General features: G+C 41.2%; 1 protein-coding gene across 10 annotated transcripts in view; it reads left to right on the forward strand.

Moving 5' to 3' along the window:
* RNF144B (ring finger protein 144B) overlaps positions 1-17,082 on the forward strand; it is a 219,733-nt gene that overhangs the window by 70,619 nt on the left and 132,032 nt on the right. For 9 of the 10 annotated variants that reach the window (XR_002646485.3, XM_089918401.1, XM_089918397.1 and 6 more), the window contains 3 exons: positions 10,948-11,152; positions 13,075-13,219; positions 16,561-16,650. Coding sequence is in view for 9 of the 10 variants with exons in the window: in XM_089918401.1 (XP_089774527.1) it covers positions 10,948-11,152; positions 13,075-13,219; positions 16,561-16,650 (440 nt within the window). In the remaining variant the exon portion in view is untranslated. Of the gene's footprint in view, positions 1-9,438; positions 10,654-10,947; positions 11,153-13,074; positions 13,220-16,560; positions 16,651-17,082 lie in introns of those variants that run through there. The other variant, XM_089918404.1, reaches the window with a different exon arrangement.

Raw genomic sequence — 17,082 nt, forward strand, 5'->3', positions numbered from 1 at the left:
TGTGAATGGGTTAAATGACTAACTGGTGGAAACTAAAACTCATTGGCTGGACTCAGATAGAATTGGAGAGATTGTTTTTACTCTGAAAAAAATGTAGAATCAGATTAGTGGCAGCTCTATATCTTAGTAAGAAAAATTATCATTAGTCTTGTCCAATTCTTATTGCCTACCAAGTTCTTTTTTAGTTTTTAGTTTGTCATCCAGTGTTTTAGTTTTCTTCTACATTATGTTACATATATGATTAGCTTGTCTTCTGTGTCTTTTTTTCATCTGCATCTTTGTGGGGAAGATCTTTTGAACAGAAATGGTCCCAAATCACCACTCTGTTTACACAAAGCAGAGAAGTGTCAACTTGGCATTGATTCTGTGGATTCTGTGAATCCACTTTTCATCCATCTGTGATTTTTCCATTGGCTACTGCTGTGTTTGTGGGTTTTCTGTGTCTGTCTTCCAGTATTAACAAAGAAAAGGGAATACTGAGTTTGGCATGTGTTAGTGATTATTGCTTTACTCTCTTCTGGTTCTCAAAGCACATGTCTGATTATTAAGGCTAGAATTTTGTTTGTCTCTTGTTTCCAGAACCTACTTTTTCAAATTAGTTTTTTGGAAAGTTGAGTTAAGATTATGCATCTCTAGTCCTTAAGAGTTTTTTTCTAATTTTCGTGATCCTTTTTACTTACTGTAACTGCAAGTTGCTTCAGTTCCTTGGTGGGTGAATGTGTCTGTTCTTGGATATTTGTATAGTTACCAAGTGGCTAGAGACTCTTACAAATGGTTTAAATGCCATTATTGTTCTCCTTCATAAAAAAAGTGAATACAATAGGGCTTTATTTTCCTGTTATCATCCGTTAATCCTACTGTATTCATTCATGTATTCAATATGTACTTATTTATGTACTGAGTATCTGTGTGTGCCAGGTGCAATTCCAGATGTGGCTTCAAGCTATGGTTCCATTTTTCTTTGAAAGCTCTTTTGTTCTCAGCATTTTTCACAAAAAGCCTCCTTTCTTTTTTTAAAAAAATAATTTTTGGCTGCGTTGGGTCTTCGCTGCTGTGTGTGGGCAAGGGGGGCTACTCTTCGTTCTGGTGCGTGGGCTTCTCACTGCAGTGGCTTCTCTTGTTGTGGAGCACAAGCTCTAGGTGCGTGGGCTCAGTAGTTGTGGCACGTGGGTTCAGTGGTTGTGGTTCATGGGCTCTAGAGCGCAGGCTCAGTAGTTGTGGCGCACGGGCTTAGTTGCTCCGTGGCATGTGGAATCTTCCTGGACCAGGGATCAAACCCATGTCCCCTGCATTGGCAGGCAGATTCTTAACCACTGCGCCACCAGGGAAGTCCCTACAAAAGCCTCCTTTCATTTTGAGCCTTAACATTTATGAGACGGCTCTTCAAATTTCATCTTGCTCTTGCATTTGCCCTTGGTGAGATGCTCCCACTCCATCATTTCTATCTAATTATTAAGGTCTTATCTCACCAGAGCTCCTGTGTAGCTATTTGGTTTCTTTTAGTGTTTTTACTTTTTAAGACTGGGTGATACTAAATGACTTTATCATGAGTGCAGTTTTATTTTTTAACACCTCCCATCTCTCATTAGTCACCTTCCTTTTTCATAGTTTCTGATCACAAGCTCATTCTTATCATCTGTGTGTGTGTGTTTTCTTTTTAAGCCTGATTTTCTGGTGTTTTGTGGTAAATGTATGACTAAGTCTAGGGTTTCCTTCCCAAGCTATTCTGTGCTTTCAGATTTTCTCCTTGGTTTCACACTTCTTCAACTTTACCATCCCATTCATTTTGTTGATCAGTTTTAAACCTAACACAGCACCCTCTAGATGTTACAGCTCTCCTCTGAAAAACTGAAGTGTCTGCAAGAAAAGACATTTATTAGAAGTTGGGTGAGATTTCTAAAGGGACCTGAATAAGAGGCACAGTGTTCGTAAGTGTTTTCCTCTTCCTCTCTGCAAGTCCATTTCCTCATCTATAAAAGGGGGATAGTAATGGAATGATGGTCCCAGAGCTGCTGTAGAGAATAAATGAGTTAATATTGTGTATGTCACAGAGTGCATTCAATGAATTATTATGCCATTATTGTTATTCTTCTTGTTATTCATCACTACCACCCCCAAATCTTGTCCCCAGTTTTCTAAACTAAACTAAGAAAGAATCTTCCAGAACCCAGATCACGTCTCGGAGTGAGTGCACAATAATATCACTCTGTTTTCTTTTCATCTTAATTCACATCTTTTTCAGTGTGTTTCCTTCCTTATTGTCCTAGATTCTAGACAGTTGTATAGAAATTTGATAATCAAGGCAAATTCCTTACCCCACCTATCATATCAGTTTCCTTCATACAGTATGTTCTTACTCAAAGCATCAATCCGCCTTCTCTGAACACCTCCAAGGAGATTGTGACTTGCTGAGATGGAGCATTCAGAGTTGCTGCTTCAAAGAGAAAAGATTCCCATGGTGATGGGGGGATTGAAATCTATTTAATAACATGATTATGTTTTTACATAAATAATGGTATTCTAGGAGTAAAAAGGCCTGATCCCGTCACATACTCACTAACCATGTGTTATGCAGACTCCTAACTTCTGTTGGTCTCAATATAACAGTGTTAGGCTAGATAACCTCAAAAGTTGTTTCCAAGTTTGAAATGCTGTGGTTCTCATCAGCTATCTTGAGAGCAACCCCCCTGCTGATGGCCACCTCTGTTTGGGTATATTTACTATAGCAGATGTTAATTCCAGTCAGTTTAGTTTAATTGCATTTTAATTAGCTGCAGAAGACCTTTGTTCTTTGAGATAGTGGAAAGCAAATTAATTTTGGCATAATTAAAAATGCAGTGGGTTGTAAAAGTTAAAACAGTTTGATTTAGCTCAGCTGATAATTAAATTAGCTTGAGTGCATGGCATTTCCCACAATAATAAACGTGCCTCCGATGTCTTTTTTGGTACAGCCTCACAATGGTAGAAGATGGCAGAAAGACAACTTGTGTTAGCTGAGAAAATATCTAGCCGAATAAAAAGTAAGCTTCACATATCTAGCTCCAGGTGGGAAAACCAAGGGTCTGGAGTTTAGTTTTTGAAAGCTGAAAACAGTTATTGGGGTCAGACGTGGTCTGTAGGTTTCACGACAGTTTTATTTTCTTGGAATGTGTCTATGTCCTAATAATTGTCAGAGTATAGAAGTAGAAAATAGTTTTAAGTAGCATTTCCTGCCTTATGTAATTTACATGAAGAAGCAGAATCTGAAGATCAAATAGTCGTGGGGCTTTACTTCAGTAATCAATTCTAATTTTCATAAGTAAATTCCAGTTCAAGTCTGTGACTTCGTCTGTCTCTGATGTAAGTATGTTACAATTAATCACTTTTCCATCATGTCCATATTAAAGTGTTGAGGGTACTGTTCTCTTTTTCTAGGTTTCTGAGCTTTGCCCCATCTCAAGGCGGCAGAAAGTTTTCATCACTGCTGATACAGAAGAAATTATTTGAATATGCATCAGTTCTTTTTTTTTTTTTTTCCATCTTTGGAAGAGAAATTGGGAGGAGGAAGAAACTGAACCTTAAATGTTTTGGATAATGTGCATTTTGTTTATCTACATAATACCTGTGTTTCCTGAGCCCAAAGCCAGGAGGTAGAATTGAATTCACAGTCATAGTAATAAAAAGTGTTTTAGAAAGTCCTCCGTTCAACCCAGGGGCTCTCCTTCCCTTCAAACTCCTCTCAGATGATTGGTGTGGAGCAGAAGACAGCTCTTGTTCATGTGATAGCGATTTGGCTACCCCCTGGTATCCATTAATACGTTCCTTTTTGGCTTGGCTTCTGGGAAGTCCTGTTAGCTGCCGGGGCTGCCAATTTCTGATGGCTCTTCAGCTTTTTTCACCTTTTCTACCACTCTGGCTTCTAGGCCCTGCTTGTGGTATACTCTGTTACCTAAGGTATATGAAGCAAAATGGTGCTCTTAATGGCACATTGGAATGTTAATAATTAAAAAAAAGCAAGACAACTCTTTTAGCTTCTTTTGACTTTTACTTGTAGCTGCTTTTCTGGGAGCCAGGCTGAAGGATAATGTGAAGGACAGGTGCCATATTGTATTCAGATCCCTTTTCAGTGTAACCTGGCCAGAATTGTATGTCTAGATCCCTGTTCTGTTGTGGGAAGCTCTTCTCCAAGAGACTCCAAGATGCCCTTTACAAATATCTCTCTGAAGAGTTGTGTCTGTTCTCTGAAAATATCTAGACGCAGGGCTGAACAATATAGAACCTTGCCATAGATGCTTTCATTATCTTTTATTACCATAGGGAATTGATCTACAGATACTTTTGTTTTGTTTTGTTTTGCGGTAGGCGGGCCTCTCACTGTTGTGGCCTCTCCCGCTGCGGAGCACAGGCTCCGGACGCGCAGGCTCAGCGGCCATGGCTCACGGGCCCAGCCGCTCCGCGGCATCTTCCCGGACCGGGGCACGAACCCGCGTCCGCTACATCGGCAGGCGGACTCTCAACCGCTGCACCGCCAGGGAAGCCCTACAGATATTATTTCTTACGTTGCTTCACTCATTTACTCAATGAATACTATGTTCCAGGTACATGTCTAGGTCAGTAGTTGTCAGCTGGGTGACTACATCCAACTGCATCTCTACCAGGAAATCTTGACAGTTTCACCTTCAGACTACGCTCCACATTTTTAGTACTTCCACTTCTAACGTATATCATCTTGGATTAGACGTATCATCTTGGGTTAGATAACTGCAATAGCCTCTTACTAGATCTCTGTGCTGCCACTTCGTTCTGCTACCACCTATTTTTCCTACAGTAGCCAGAATAATCTTCTAAAAGTGGAAGTCATATCACAGCACTCCCCTGATCAAAATGGCCTTCTCCTCCAATGGCTTCTCACCACGTTTAGGCCTTATCGTCGTCATCTGCGACCAGACCCTTGACGACTATCCCCAGATTATTTCCTGTGCTGCTCCCCTCTGCTTACTTAGCTCCGTGTAAGACTGGACTGCCTTATTACCTGTGTAAATCCCTTCTTTTGCATTATTTGGATAAAAGTTGGAAATCTTTCAGACCAAACACCATGTGTAGGTTGGCTGCGTATTCACGGTTCTCACTTATAGACTTAAATGTGATTTTTAAAATTGCACAGCTATAAAAAACCCTCAAAAACAGAAGTGATGTTTGCTCAGTATCATTTGGTTCTTACAAATGTTAACAGTCCCAAAGGCTTATCTTTCCCAATTCTAACCAAATTAATACTGTAGTCACCCAGTTGAAAGAGTAGAAAGTGTGCATTTGAGCTGAGCCGTCTCTGTCATGAATCAAAAATAGAGAAGGCAGAGAGAAAAACACATTAAGTATTCTTCGTGTCTTCAGGCCCAGAAACACCAATGTACCTTTTCTTCTCGTTCAGAAATATCCATCATGAATTTCTGCAGCGTGTGGCTGTTTGACTATAAGGGAGAAATCTCTGCGGTCCCGTCTGTACATCCAGTAAGAGAAATTGAGTCACTACTCCTTTGAATACTCATTCCCTAACTCCTTGCTAACTTAGTTTGCTCCTTACTTTAACATAGAAATATGAACTGAGAGGACTTTAATGAATTTGGCTAGATTGCCCCCACCCCATCCCCTACCCTCCTACCCACCAGGATAGTCATTTACTCTGCCTTTAATGGTTTATCAAGAAGGCAATAATGACACACCTTTTTTGGCAAGTATCTTTTACATAAGCAGAGCAGTATTTAAAAGTTGTAGGACACGCTCAAGTACCTGTGTAAAAAAAAAAAAAAAAAATCTGTGCCCCAAAACAAACGTTCCATAAACAAAAGATATTGTGTTGCTACTGTGGGTACCTCCTGTATGGATAGACATTTCTCCAGGCTTTAATCATGTGATTCTAACTAGCGGGACTTTCTTTTTATTGAAATTATTTAAAAGGGAGGCTGATGGGAGAAGGGGGCCCCGTTTGAGAGAAGTCATTGGTTTAAATTAGTAGATATCTGGTCTTCCTTTTCTCCCCCAGCCCCCTGCATTTATAAAAGGAAATTTTTTGATCCGCTGGGATGGAGGGGAATATAGTGAATGCATCCCATCTGATGGTACTGATTGGCCTAGTGAGGGGGGCTTGGAAGCCTGCTAGGGAGACCCAGAAACACCTCCTTGTGATGTGCTGTGTTTCTGAGTGGAACCTAAGCCTGTCCTCTAGGGTAGCTCTCCCTGGAGTTGAAGAACCCAGACAGATATGCAAGAAGCAGTTAATGAATAGTAAACTAGAATATATAACCAAATACTAAGTACTCTTTAGAAGAAGAGGTAGACATTTGTGAATGTGACTTCCGGGATAAATACCTGTCTGTATATAGGATGTTCAGGAAGTGGGAAGAGTTGACCAGCAAATCTGTTTGAAAGAACCATCCCTTCTATTACAGTTTTGACTTCTTCTTGTGCTGCGTGAGTTCTGTCCTTCACGTTCCCACCCGGTGCTCCATACCTGTCTGTGCTGGAGTTGGTTTTATATATTTAGGTGTTCACTCTCAGTTTGGCTTGCTTTCAATGATGTAAACAGATTTCAGGGGGGTGGGGAAGGCTTTGATTTACAGTGCTTACCAATTTCTGTGGTGTAAATACTTCCACTGTGGCTGATTTCCAGCAGCCAGTGTGATGTCGCTGAACATGGAGTTGGAAAGAGATGCAGTGGGTTCTTGTGAACTGGCAAGAACCCACTTCTGGAGGTGACTGCCGGTATCCTTGCTCAGTGTTTCCTCTAAGTGCAGAATCTTTATTCTAATATCTGGAAGGAGACTCTTCTTTCACTTTTACACCTTGTAAACTCTGGCTACCTACAGAATTGCTATTCCAGGGATTTCTTTTTTTTTTTTAATCTGTGTTTATGTGATGCTTTAGCTCTTTCTAACTTAATCTCGTTGTGTTTCATCTCAGCATGTGTCACCTGCTTTGTACTGTGATTAGGAGGGACTAGTTTTACCTTCTGATTTTAGAGCTGATTAAAAGGGGAAACTTTAATTGTGGATACTTGGACAAAAAAGCATAAAAAACGTTCTGTATATAAGAATGTTTCTGTATTTTAAAATCTTTCTTACTTCCATCCCCTAAGATCTGTTCACAGATATTTGTTAATAGTTTTATTTTTGTTATCTTGTGAGATGTTTTGTCAGTTATTACATAGCTTATTATTATTACTTTTTACATTGTATTTAAACATCTCTTTCCCTTCTCATACTGTGAGATTTCTCAGGAGCAAAGCCTCTATACACAGGGTGTCCAGTAAGTAGCTGAAATTGATCATTTGTTGAATGAACAATGAATAATAGACATTTGTCTAATTTTCAGTCTTATCATCACAAGAGGTCAGACCTGAGGAAGAAATTTGGAATAGTCCAAATTAAAATGAGAGTTGAGGCTTAGTCATGGCGTGAGCTCTATAAATAAGTAAAATCTAGGACTAAGTCTTAGATACCATCCATCGTTGGAGCAAAGGAAGCAGTATTAATGATAAAGGGGAAAGGAAGATTGTGGGAAGAAAACAGAGAGGCCAGTGCCTTAGATAGAGTTACAAGAAGAGTATCAGATAAAAGATGGATTGAGAAACATTTGTTGGATGTGACTAGAGGGATGTCAGTTGTACCTTTCAGAGAGCAGTTTATTTAATGTGTTGGGAGTAAAAACTTTGTTTTAAAGACTTAAGGAGGATATGAGGGGATAGGAATGGGAATCAGAGAATGTGGATCGCTCACCCAAGGATTAAGATGAGATAGGAAGTGAATGAATGTTAGGTATAGAGAGGAAGTAGGATTCTAGAAGGGGTACTTATTCATTTAAATGTTAGAAACATTTTTCATCATTGCCCTTATAAGTGACACTTCATAAAAGAGGTTTAGTTTTGAAAGTGCTATATGTAAAAGTCCATGTTTTGCCAAGTTGACATCTTTTCAGATGTAGAGAGCCCTGATTGAGGTGGGTGGAGATCTGTGGTCTAATATAGATCATGACATACTTTCAACACCAGGACTGATATTGGATGATTTTAGTGTGCACATCTATTGATGAGAGTCCCAGAAGGGAATTTTGGTGCAAGGCAGTTCAAGATGGTATTATTACTGTATGTATTAGAAATCAGTTATTTGCAGAGCAGTCTGTCTATGCTTTTGAAAAACCCAGGAATTACTACTTTATATCAATAGGTAACATCCCATCACTGTGTCAGGTATGTTGGAGCACACAAATAGAGTAAGAAATAGCTCTTGCCTACAGTCTGAAGAGAGAAAGACCATCTTTACGAAATGAATAGAGAACAGCAGTGAACAAGATGCATGTTCTGTGACTCCAAAAATTAAGACAAGCACGTGAAAGTAGGTCCTTTAGGAATGGATAGGCTACGGCTTGGTAGAGAAGAGAGGGGGTTTTTGGGGGAAGGAAAAGTACAGAATGAGAACTGTATGTTTGGAAAAGAAGGTGAAACAAAGGGGAAATTTGAATATATTTCAATGTTATAAAAAGTAAATGATTTTCCAGGGGACAGCTTAGTTCCAAAATTATTTTTAGTCTGTTGTTCATATGCCAGACTGAAAGTAGCCTTTCAGTCAGCTTTGAACTGCTGTGTTCAAAGGCAGAAAGACCAAAGGACGATTCTTCCCCCTGTATCAGGGAAGAGATCTTGTCCCAGCAACCCCTTGGTGGACCTCCTGTTGGCAGGACTCGTGTCACATACCCAAGCCTTAGCTGCAGGGAAGGCGGAGAAAGCAAGTCTCTGGAATATTCCACCTCTATAGAGATAGATAAGAGTTCTCAGTAAGGAGGGTTGACGGGGTAAGGATAGATATTGAGTAGATAACACTAGAATTGGCTGGAGTAGCCAATTTCATTTCTGAATTGAGTCACATCCACCTCCTAGTAACTCCACTTTTGGTGTTTGTTAAGCTCTATAGGTTATTCCTACAGAACAAGACTTCTAATGAAAGAAATGAGTAGAAGCCTGTAATGTCTCGCTTCTGCCTCTCCTTCCACACTCCTTTTCATTGTCATTTATGTACTGTCCTAGTGGAGAAAACTACAGACGATCTCTGTTTGCTGTGTCTCTGACTCTTCCCTAGCGTTTGCATTGGACTGTGTGTCATAGCTGCACTGCATACTAAGGCCCTTTTGTTAATAGGAGTTCATCAGAATCTTTCATTGCTCCCCTATTTATTGTTTCTGTTTCTATTGTGCCACCCAGATACCTGAAATAATAAGGGGGTAGAAACAAGTCAGAACATCCACCAAATAATTTTAATTGATTAGAGCTATGAAGACAGGTTGCATACTTGAATCTTTTTAAGGTGATCGGTAGGGATGCTATAAATTTTATAATATCTCTTAATTTTCCTTTCCTTTCCCTCCATTATCATCAAACTTTTAGAAGACCTGTGATTTAGAATGGTAAGTAGATATTTAAGGTGGGAATCCTTAGTGCTAAGTTACATGCCAGACTTCATTTCTTTGGGCTTAGTATTTGCAAAGCAGTTTAAAGAGTTCGGGAGAAAACATAAATGGTGTGGAAATCAAAGGTCAAGGTCTTGAAGCATATGTGTGTCAGTGTCTCCTTAACATTTTAATCATCCTGTCCCAAAATTTTGGGTATCTTAGAGGGGTTCATCTCTCGGAGTCTGAGGACCTCTGAATCATAAGCTTCCCTTTTCTGATTATATTTGGCCCATCATTCTCTAATTCCTGCCCTCCAGAATTATTAGATAAGAAAATAGGTTTAAGGATGCTCTTTTTGAATGAAAATCTATAATAAGCATAGGTCCAATTGTTGCATTTTCTAGATGAAACATTATTGGAGACAGTGTTTCCTGGAAGATTTCAGACTTTTTTTCCCCCCGGTACTGAATTTGTAAAATTATTACCTTTAAAATTAAGCTCATACTTAATACCTTCATTTTGTTTTTGCACCATTCTTTGGGGTTTTTATTTTTTGCTTTTTGCATGGAAATTTCCAAGAATCGCAAGCCTTAAGAGATTTGAAACTAGAATCTCATCAGTTCAAAATTTGCAAAATACATTGGTTCAGGGAAAAAAGGGCTACTCTACCTCTTAAATAACATCATTTTCCACATGATATTTTCCACTAAAGGTTATGTTATATGACAAGAATATGGAGTCTGTTATTGACTAGAAAATGGAAAACTGAACAAGATTTGTAAACACTCGCATAGAAAGACAGTTGCACATCTCCCAAACCGTATCTTCTTTTCTGCATGCCACATGGATCTAGCCAGTGTGGTGTATGATCATTTTATGGCCTGTGAAGGTCCCTACCTTTTGTTTTTAGAGCATGTGGGTCTTTTACAAATCGTCCCTCACTAGCACATTGCCAGGGCAACAGAATATCCAAATTGACAGCTAATCCGACTTCTTGGCTGAGCCACACCAGACACTGTTTGGTCCTAAAACTATTTGATTCTTCTTCTTTAATTTCTCTCTAAACAACAGAAGAAACCTCACTACCTGTTTATCAGTGCCTGAAAGGACAAAATCTTTTGTGGACTTTTTTTCTTTTGTTTTGGTTGGTTCTTCATGTCCAATTTTTCTCCAAGATGGTATCCAGAATAATTGTAGAAGGGACTTGGGCTTTTTGCCTATTTTGAATGCTGAAAGGTGAGAAATATTCCAAGAGTTGTATATTTTGGTTAGTAAGAAGCCTCCTTATCTGTTCATAAGGGCAATGGTGGCCTATTCCATGAGTACGTACTTTGGGGAAGTGTGGCAGGGCTGGGTGACCTTGTAGGTCTGGATCCACTGTGAAGACCAGTAGTAGAAATCATCGCCATTGGCTGTACTAAGCTTCCATAAGTGTCGACCTATAAAAGAATAAATGTAGGAGAGAAAGCAAAGCCTCAAGCTTGAATGAAAGATAGATAGACCACCACATTTTCTTCCTTTACGCTTTAGAAGTTCACCTGGACCCCTACAGAACGTGGTGTCCTGTCGCAGACTGTCAGACGGTATGCCCCGTCGCATCAAGTGAGCCAGGACAGCCCGTGCTCGTGGAGTGCCCTTCTTGCCACCTGAAGTTCTGCTCGTGCTGCAAGGATGCTTGGCATGCAGAGGTCTCCTGCAGAAACAGTCAGCCTAGCGTCCTGCCAACAGAGCACGGGTAAGAAAGGAAACTTCGTCTTGGGATTATTCACTAGTGTTCTTAGAAATATGTTGCTTGGAGAAGGAGTTATATTGTGATGAAATTTCAAGGTAAGTTATTTCCCTGCAGAGGTTTCCTGAGAAGTGTCTCAGAATTGGTAAGTTATTAACAAAGAATAACCAAATAAGCATGTCTAAAGGGATTTTAGTTATTTACCCCCAGAGAATCTTCCAGATACGGCTGACGTTAGAGTCTATATGAGTTTTGATTTCTTTTTAGGTAGGAGGCATGTGGTCCCTTGGTCCTCCGTAGGAAGTCATGACTTTTGTCCACAGCCGTTTGCTTAGGTACCGTGACCGCCTACAATTGATACACCTCATTCTTCCTGCTTGTGAAGAGGTGCAGAAATGATTTTCTTCCCTGACTCACTTGCCAGCTTGTGAGGTGTGCCAGTCATATCAAAAGGAACACAGCAGTAGAAACAACAGCCATTCAGTGTAGTAGGCTGCTAAAATTCGTGAGTACTAGAGAAAGAGAGCTTATCTTTCAGTACGTTGTGCTCTGAAAAAAAACAGTGCTGAGGTTGAGATTTTGTTATGATGAGAAGCAATGCACTCTGTACCTTCTAGGACGGAGCGTTTTTATGGCAGCAGCAGGGCCTAGAGTGAGAGACCTTTGTGTCGGATCCCTTGCTTTGCTTGAGGCTATGGCTGTTTTGCATCAGCAAGATCAGAAATACCAGTGTTACCGTCCCGCTGGCTTAATCACCCAGCACCCTCGCAGTGTGGAGAGCCATTCTCCAGGAACAGAAATGCTACCTGGCTGTGATGCTGTGCTTGAAGTGCAGACCAAACACATCAAGAGGAGAAAAAGAGCTAACACACGTGGCAGGCATGTGCCCGCTTAGCCGGTACCTGCTACATTGTCACTGCCACGCAGCAAGGTCCCCGGGGAATCACAGGACAATGTAAAGATCCTAGAGGAGAGATGGATTGAGTTCTGACATTGTCGCTTGGTATCTGTGACTTCATGCAAGTCATTCAGCCTCTATGAGTCATTTCTCTATTTGAAAAAAAAAAGGAGAGGAATGAAAACGGTGGCTGTCCCCCTGCTGTGTAGGGTTATTATGAGCACCAAATCCAGTCATAGGTTTGAGCACACTTTGTGAAACTGATGTTTCCACGTGCTGGGTGGTGGTTTTGATGAACAGTAGCTAAAATGCAACTCAGTGCTCTGGCTCACCCAGGCCTCCCTCCACCTCAGCTTGTTCTACTTATTTTCTACGCCCCTTGAGCCTGTGAGCCTTGCTGGCCTATTCGTCTATTTGGAGCAGGTCTTTTCAATGATATTGGGCATTTATTTGAAAGAATTGATGATTGACTCCCTCCAATCCCCTCCGTTTGTTTATTTGCACAGATCATTAGATAGATGATCTCTACCCGCCCCCCCCCCCCCCCGTTCGATCCTGAGCTGTTTTTTCCACTGTGTGGCAGACTTCTTGTACTTTTTATTCAGACAGGGTGTGCTCAGAGAATGAAAGACTAATTTGGCAAAACAATGAATTCAATCAGCTGTGGAAAATACAATTATGTAATTCACTCAAAGCCAAAGATAAATAAATTAAGGTTCTTCTTTGTTTTGAGTTAACTGAACAACAAATAATCGGCATCTCTCCTACTGTTACCCGCACCCTTCTCCTGGGATGGGGAATCAAGCACAGATAGAAGAGAGTTCACTCCCTACCCAATAGGAGCCCTGGGAATTCAGTTGATGACCATAAAGTTGAGTCTAGAAGAGCATATTTAGCTGATTAATTAATTATATTCAGCCCACTTTTCCCATAGCTCTGGTTAGTGCACACCTTGCGGTCCTTGCTTTTTAAAAAACCAGGCAGCATTCTCCATCCCTCCCCTATAATTTCTCATTCATTTTGTTTCTAGGGCCCTCTTCGTGACGGAGGCAGAAGCCCCCATTAAGCAATGCCCAGTGTGCCGGGTTTATATTGAACGCAACGAAGGCTGTGCTCAGATGATGTGTAAGAACTGCAAGCACACGTTTTGCTGGTACTGCCTCCAGAACTTGGACGTAAGTTCCACCTGGAAGAGTCTCCCCGTGTGGTCCTTCTCTATCCTGTGTCTGTGCGACAGCCAGTATCTGATGGGCTGTTCTTGTTCGCCAAAGAAATTTATTTTTCTTAATGAGACATCCTGAGCCTGCTACTTTAGATACCTTTCTTTGATTACCTTAGGTGTGTCACCTTAACTTTAAAGGCAAGCTTTTGTTTTAGGGACATTTCCTGCTTTGGGGGCATGGTTTCATTTTATTATGTAAAGGACTATTAGTGTAGTAGTTTTATATTGCTTTTGTAACCAACTACCACAGACTTGTGGCTTAAAGCAACACAAATTTACTATCATTAGTTCTGTCCATTGGAAGTCTGATATGGATCTCACTGGATTAAAATCAAGGTGTCCTCAGGACTGCGTTCTTTCTGGTGGCTCTAGGAGAGGATCCATTTCTTTGCCTATTTTAGCTTCTAGAGGCTGCCTGCATTCCTTGGCTTATGGCTCCTTTTTCCATCTTCAAAGGCAGCATCATCACATCTCTCTGACCCTTCTTCCATGGTCTTAACTTCCAGAGTGATTCCCTCCGACAAGCTGGGAAAACTTGTCTGCCTTTAAGGATCCGTGTGATTAGGTTGGGTCCATCTGGATAATGCAGGATAATCTCCCCCATCTCAGGGTCTTTAACCACACTTGCAAAATCCCTTCTGCCATGTAAGGTAACATATTCACAAGTTATGGGGAATAGGCCATTGGCATCTCTAGAGGAGCAGTTATTCTGCCTACCATGATTAGATTGTTTTCTTTCTTTTTGAATTTAAGGAAAAAAGCCATTCAAATAAACGGTATCTCTTAATTACTATCTCATTCATTGGCATGAAAGCAGGATCATTAGTTACTGCTTTCTCAGAGTTCCCTTCCCACATAAAGGGGTCTCGTCTAATTCTTTTCCCCCGCCATTCGTGAAGTGTGCCTTCTCAAATTCAGGTGCAGCTCCGTTCAGTCCAGTGCTGAGGCTAATGGTAACCTCACAGTTAAAAGGTGATGTGAAGGATTGGAGAGAGTTTTTTCAATTCTAGCGTTTTACAGTTTGGGGTGGCATAAGTTGCTTATAGGTATTCCCTATTTTGGCAGTTTGGACCCATAAGATGTGTTCATATCGGTGTAAGCCCTCAGTCATGGTTGGATGGGTGGCCGTTCTTTTCTCAACTTTTCATTTTAATTGCTTAGTTTGCTTTAATTTCATAGGCCATTTGTGTAGTGCTTTAGTATTATACACACCCAGCAAGTGAGTGCAGCTAACATGGCATGCGTGCTGGCCACCACATGCCTGATTTTTAACTGAAAATTAGATAAGTTGTTTAGGCTGACATCTGTGAGTAAGAATCTTAATCAGCTTGATGTCAGGATTTCAGGAAGAGGTATGCACTGGGGAGGAGAAAGTTGACATTTTAGACTCTAGAAGCCCAGCAGGTCAGATTGAAAGACATGTTTTCATTCTTTAGAAAAAATCCTATTTATTATAACCCTTTGAATTACAATTATGTTTGATATTTGAGACCTCTCCTAATTCCAGATGAACGATACTCTGGATGAGGGTGTGACTCACGATTGTACACCCCTCATGCTTTATAAATGAAAAATCTTTTCTGATTTCCTTCAGGTTTAACCAAAACAGTAATTGGATTCATATCCACTAGGAGGCTGAGCCCATGAGGTTCTCTTTAGGAGGCAAGAGAGTAAGGGAATAAATATGTGTGCCAGATCACTCCTTCCTTTGGCTGAAATATGTTTTGGGTATGGTGTTGCAAAGAACACAGTGTTCCGTCACTTGTGCTGTTCTGGTACGCGAGTAAAACGCTACAGATGTGAAATTGCTAGATACACAGCATCTTCTTCTGGTCATTGTGTTTTGAGGTTTCATTTTTCTCAGTTTTAGCCAAGGGGCATTGGCTTGTGGATAATGATGTTTTCCTGTAGACAAGTGTTCCACGTCAGATGGTGGGGTTGATCTTTGTTTATAGGAAAGTTTTAGAGCATGGGTCTAGGAGAATGGTGGTTATCCAAAAGCCAAGCCTGAGACAGACACCAAAAAGAGTGATTTTGAGTTTTGCTGTGGGGAGTTGGGTTTGTTTCTGCCTTGATTCTCATCTCTGCTGTTTCAGAGGATGAGAGAGTCCTCGTCCTCTGCTTTGGGAACTTTAGAGACTTGTCCCCTTCATTTATATCTTCTCCCTCCTGTGACTTCAGCTTCCATTCTCTACTCTCTAACCTACCCACGCATTCAACTGTATCCCATTTAAAAACGAGTAACACTTTTCTCAAGCCTACATCTTTTCCTTACTGCCATTCTATTTCTCTCCTTCCTTTAGAAGCCAAGACTCAAATAAGCATAATCGCCTCTAGCCATTGACACTCCAGTCACTGCAGTGACTCAGATTGCCACCTAGACACACCCTGACTGCATTCTTCCAAGACTGTGAGAGATTCCTTTTGGGTAAAATCCAGTGGATACTTTATTCCTCATCTTACCTGGATTCTCCGCTGCCTTTCACATCTCAACCACCTCTGCTCCAGTGATACCATCTCTTCTGATTTCCCGTCTTTGTTTCTGGCCACTGCTCAGTTTCCTTTCCAGGTTTTTCCTTGGCCCTCTCTTAAATGTTTGTGTTCAATAACCTCTTCACTTCTCAGTCTGCACCCTCTGTCTGGGTAATCTCATCTACTTCTGTGGTTTCTTCAGCCCGAGGACGTTGCTTCCCAAGTCTTTTCCCCAAAATCCAGATCGATGTAATCAACTGTCTTTTGAACAGTAGTGCTTAAATGTCTCAAGTATCTCTCAAGTTCAACACGTCCAAACTGCCAATAAAATGCATCTCTATGTTGTCACTTCCCTCAATAAAGCCTTCTATGCAGTGCTTCTCCCTCATCTGTGATTTCTTCTCCCTGTTTCCCCATCTAGTTAGTTACCTTCTTAATTCTTCATGGCTGTATTTACCTCTTCTCCATCTCAGCCACTGGCATTTTATCTCAGCTGATTGACTACAAAGCCTTTTAGCTGCCTCATTCGTGGTCCTCTCATTCCATACTGCACCTCTGCTAGAGCTACCTTTCAAAGGTAATTGGTCTGGTCATTAATCTTGTTTAGAATCAATGGAGTCTCAAGAACTGTCATCTGTTTTCACTCGATGACTTGTAAAATTACTAAGATACTGTCTAAGGATTGTCAGCTTGGAGTTTCCACAGGCTGTCGTTAATATCACCAGAAAGAGCCTTTGCTTCCAGTGAGGTGATCTGACGGGGTTCGTATCCATTTCTCAACTCAAGAGTGCGTGTTTACCGAAACCTCTCTTTGCTTTTCAGAATGACATTTTCCTCAGACATTATGACAAAGGGCCGTGTAGGAATAAGCTCGGCCACTCGAGAGCCTCAGTGATGTGGAACCGAACACAGGTACCCTGACCTTGAAAGGAACGTGAGAGAAACCAGACTTAGGATGGGTTAAAAAGCCCACCTACTTATCCTCCCCACTCCATTCCCTACTTACCCAGCCCAGCCTGAGAGGTTCTGGGGAACTTTTGGGGCCTGAAGTTAATTCATGAGCACAGTCTCCTAGAGGAGAGGTGGAGGGGCAGGGCGACAGAGCAGCCAAGTAATTAACAGTGACCAGCAGAATGAAGACGAATGCTCGTTCTTCCTGAAAAAATGGAGAGAATGACCTTCCCAAAGCCCTTTGAGGCATATTTGCTATGAAAGGCAGGGCTCTAAAATCCCATGAGCCGGACTTCCCTGGTGGCACACATTGTCCGCCTGCCAATGCAGGGGACACGGGTTCGAGCCCTGGTCCAGGAGGATCCCACATGCCGTGGAGCAACAAAGCCCACG

This window comes from Delphinapterus leucas, chromosome 10, assembly GCF_059928025.1.
Source record: "Delphinapterus leucas isolate spDelLeu-1000000601 "Yukka" chromosome 10, BTC_Dleu_Yukka2, whole genome shotgun sequence".
NCBI lineage: Eukaryota > Metazoa > Chordata > Mammalia > Artiodactyla > Monodontidae > Delphinapterus > Delphinapterus leucas.